The sequence below is a fragment of the Delphinapterus leucas genome, chromosome X (genome assembly GCF_059928025.1).
Source record: "Delphinapterus leucas isolate spDelLeu-1000000601 "Yukka" chromosome X, BTC_Dleu_Yukka2, whole genome shotgun sequence".
NCBI classification, from domain to species: Eukaryota; Metazoa; Chordata; class Mammalia; order Artiodactyla; family Monodontidae; genus Delphinapterus; species Delphinapterus leucas.
In genome coordinates, this window is record NC_143150.1 from 79,104,415 (window position 1) to 79,107,290 (window position 2,876).

Below are 2,876 nucleotides of genomic sequence, written 5' to 3' on the forward strand. Positions count from 1 at the left end.
CGTGTCTGGAGCCTGTGCTCCGCAACAAGAGAGGCTGCCATAGTGAGAGGCCCGTGCACCACGATGAAGAGTGGCCCCCGCTTGCCACAACTAGAGAAAGCCCTCGCACAGAAACAAAGACGCAACACAGCAAAAACAAATTAATTAATTAATAAACTCCTACCCCCAACATCTTCTTTAAAAAAAAAATAATAAGATGGAGACAGGAGTCCTCACCCTGGAGTTTACGCACTGATGAAGCACAGATAAGTGGAAATGTGATGTGAAAGTTCACAGCTAAAGCCTAGTTGTAATCCTTTGGAATCCCTGAGCAGAGTAGGAGGAGGTTACGGAAGGTTTCCCAGAAGTAGGAGTTTGAAGGGAAGGCAGAAGAGCATATGCAAAGGCATCAGGCTGTGAAATGGCCTGATCTATTTTGGCAGCCATCTCTGGGGTCTGAAATAAGGTGGAGTAGGAGTTAGAAGCAAGGGACCCATGATTGAAGAGCCTGATGGTGAAAGATGGGGGCCAAGCATCCAGGCTTTTGATGGGAGCCCTCAGTCTCTCCTGTTTTTGTCATCCACAGATCTGGCATATCCTCCTGCTCATAATGAGAATAGTTCTGCTCCAATTAGCCAAGGTGAACCTCATGGACATCACCAAAATCTTCTCCCTCCTGCAGCCCGATAAGGAGGAGGAGGACACCGACACGGGGGAGAAGCAGGCTCTCAATCAAGCAGTGTACAACAATGACTCTTATACCTTGGACCAGCTTTTGCGCCAGGAGCGTTATAAACGATTCATCAACAGTAGAAGTGGCTGGGGCATCCCTGGGACACCCTTGCGCTTGGCTGCTTCTTATGGCCACCTTAGCTGCTTGCAGGTCCTCCTGGCACATGGTGCTGATGTTGACAGCTTGGACGTCAAGGCACAGACACCACTTTTTACCGCGGTCAGTCATGGCCATCTGGACTGTGTGCGTGTGCTTTTGGAAGCTGGTGCTTGTCCTGGTGGTAGCATCTACAACAACTGCTCTCCTGTGCTCACAGCTGCCCGTGATGGTGCTGTTGCCATCCTGCAGGAGCTCCTGGGTCATGGTGCAGAGGCCAACGTCAAGGCAAAACTACCAGTCTGGGCATCGAACATAGCTTCATGTTCTGGACCCCTCTATTTGGCTGCAGTCTACGGTCACCTTGATTGTTTCCGCCTGCTTTTGCTCCATGGGGCAGATCCTGACTACAACTGTACTGACCAGCACCTACTGACTCGAGTTCCACGGTCCCGCACCCTCCTCGAAATCTGCCTGCACCATAATTGTGAGCCAGAGTACATCCGGCTGTTAATTGATTTTGGTGCTAACATCTACCTTCCATCTCTCTCCCTGGACCTGAACTCACAATATGATAAGGGCACTGCATTGCTGCTACAGGCCCGAGGTGAGTGTCAGGCAGCCCAGCTCTAATAGGCCTCCTGGCTTGGAGGGCCGAGGGCCCCAAATCACCCCCCAAGCTAATCCTTCTGGGATGAGTTGGAGAAAACATCATCTTCTTCCCTGGGGCCCCAGTGGAGAAGAGGTTACAGATTCCTTTTTAGGGAAGGGATCACTAAGATGAGGTAGGGGATAGCACTAGCCCAGTTTCTTCTTCTGGCATTGCCCATGACTGTTTTGTGGCCTTGAACATGCCCTCTCTAGGCCTCAGTGTGTCCCCATTGGTACCATGCATTGAGGGAAGGGAGGGGACATTTCTTAGAAGGGAGAGAGCAATTAGGGCTGCAGTAGCCAGGGCAGGATGGATGTAAGCTTGGGTGGGAGAACTACACTGAGAATTGCTTCTCATGACCTGTTTTTCCTTCCTGTAGCTACTCCACGGTCACTATTATCACAGGCTCGTTTAGTCATCCGCAGAGCCCTGCGCCACGCCAGCCAGCCACGAGCCATCGACCAGCTGGATATTCCTCCTGTGTTGATTAGCTATCTTAAACACCAACTGTAATCTTGCAGCCTGCCCAGAAACACACAATGCCTCCAAAAAGCCACCTGGGGACCCAGGTAGCTTAAGGGCACTACAGCTCTACCCACTCGTCTGAAGCTTCTCTCCTGTATTATCCTCCACAATAAAATCCTCAACAAAATAAATCCTGGGGGCTGTTGTGTTGGTGTGTGTGTGTGGGGTGGGGAAGTTCACTGGGGGAATGGGTCTGGTTGGCCATGGGGAAGGATTAGAGTGATCTGGCATTCAACAGGCATAGGAGCCTAGCCACTGAAAGAGAAAACTAACCCAATGGCCTATACATCCCCACTAAGATCCTTGAGAGAATTTGGAGCTGTAATGACCTAGAAGCAAGTCCTGAAGAATTCAGGTAGGTATAAGGGTAGCATCATCTTGCTCAGCCCTGTATCTCCATTGAATCTCTGGCTGCTATTGTTACCAAACCAAACTTGGGTCCACAGCCAATCTACTGACACTGGGTTGTGGCGAAGTAAAGGGGATTCACCCTTTTCAGGGGCTGTTGCCCAATACCCTATTTGAGTCAAGTGACCAAGGAGTCTCCCATTCACTCACCTTGAATCATAGGCTGCAATTACACTAGTCTATTTTATAGTCAAGATATAACTAGGAAAACAAACTACCAAATATTTGTCACAATGAATTTAACACAGAGAATAAATTGGTTACATAGGTGATAGGCAGAGAATCTAACAAGGACAGGAAGTTAACCCAGAGTTTAGTGACAGCAGGAGGCCAACATCACCCTTAGGTTGGAGGGCTGAGGGAGGAGGTATGGCCAGACTCTAGGGACAGGGGTCACCTGATAGAAAGTAGAATCACAGGCTTATCATGGGTATCCAAACAAGAGAAAAGGAAGAAATACCCTCTCCTTTCCCTCATTCTTGT

The 2,876-nt window shown here is 49.4% G+C and overlaps 1 protein-coding gene across 1 annotated transcript; it reads left to right on the plus strand.

Moving 5' to 3' along the window:
• Positions 1-325: 325 nt before the first annotated feature.
• Positions 326-2,085, plus strand: ASB12 (ankyrin repeat and SOCS box containing 12). Its single transcript, XM_022564109.3, has 2 exons — positions 326-1,415; positions 1,840-2,085. The coding sequence occupies exons 1-2, from the start codon at positions 491-493 to the stop codon at positions 1,971-1,973; spliced, it is 1,059 nt and encodes a 352-aa protein (XP_022419817.3). The 5' UTR covers positions 326-490; the 3' UTR covers positions 1,974-2,085.
• The last annotated feature ends 791 nt before the right edge of the window (positions 2,086-2,876 follow it).

Coding starts and splice junctions, on each gene's coding strand:
- ASB12 (XM_022564109.3), top strand. CDS start 491: ATGGTGAAAGATGGGGGCCAAGCATCCAGGCTTTTGATGGGAGCCCTC. Junction 1,416..1,839: donor ATTGCTGCTACAGGCCCGAG/GTGAGTGTCAGG, acceptor TCCTTCCTGTAG/CTACTCCACGGTCACTATTA.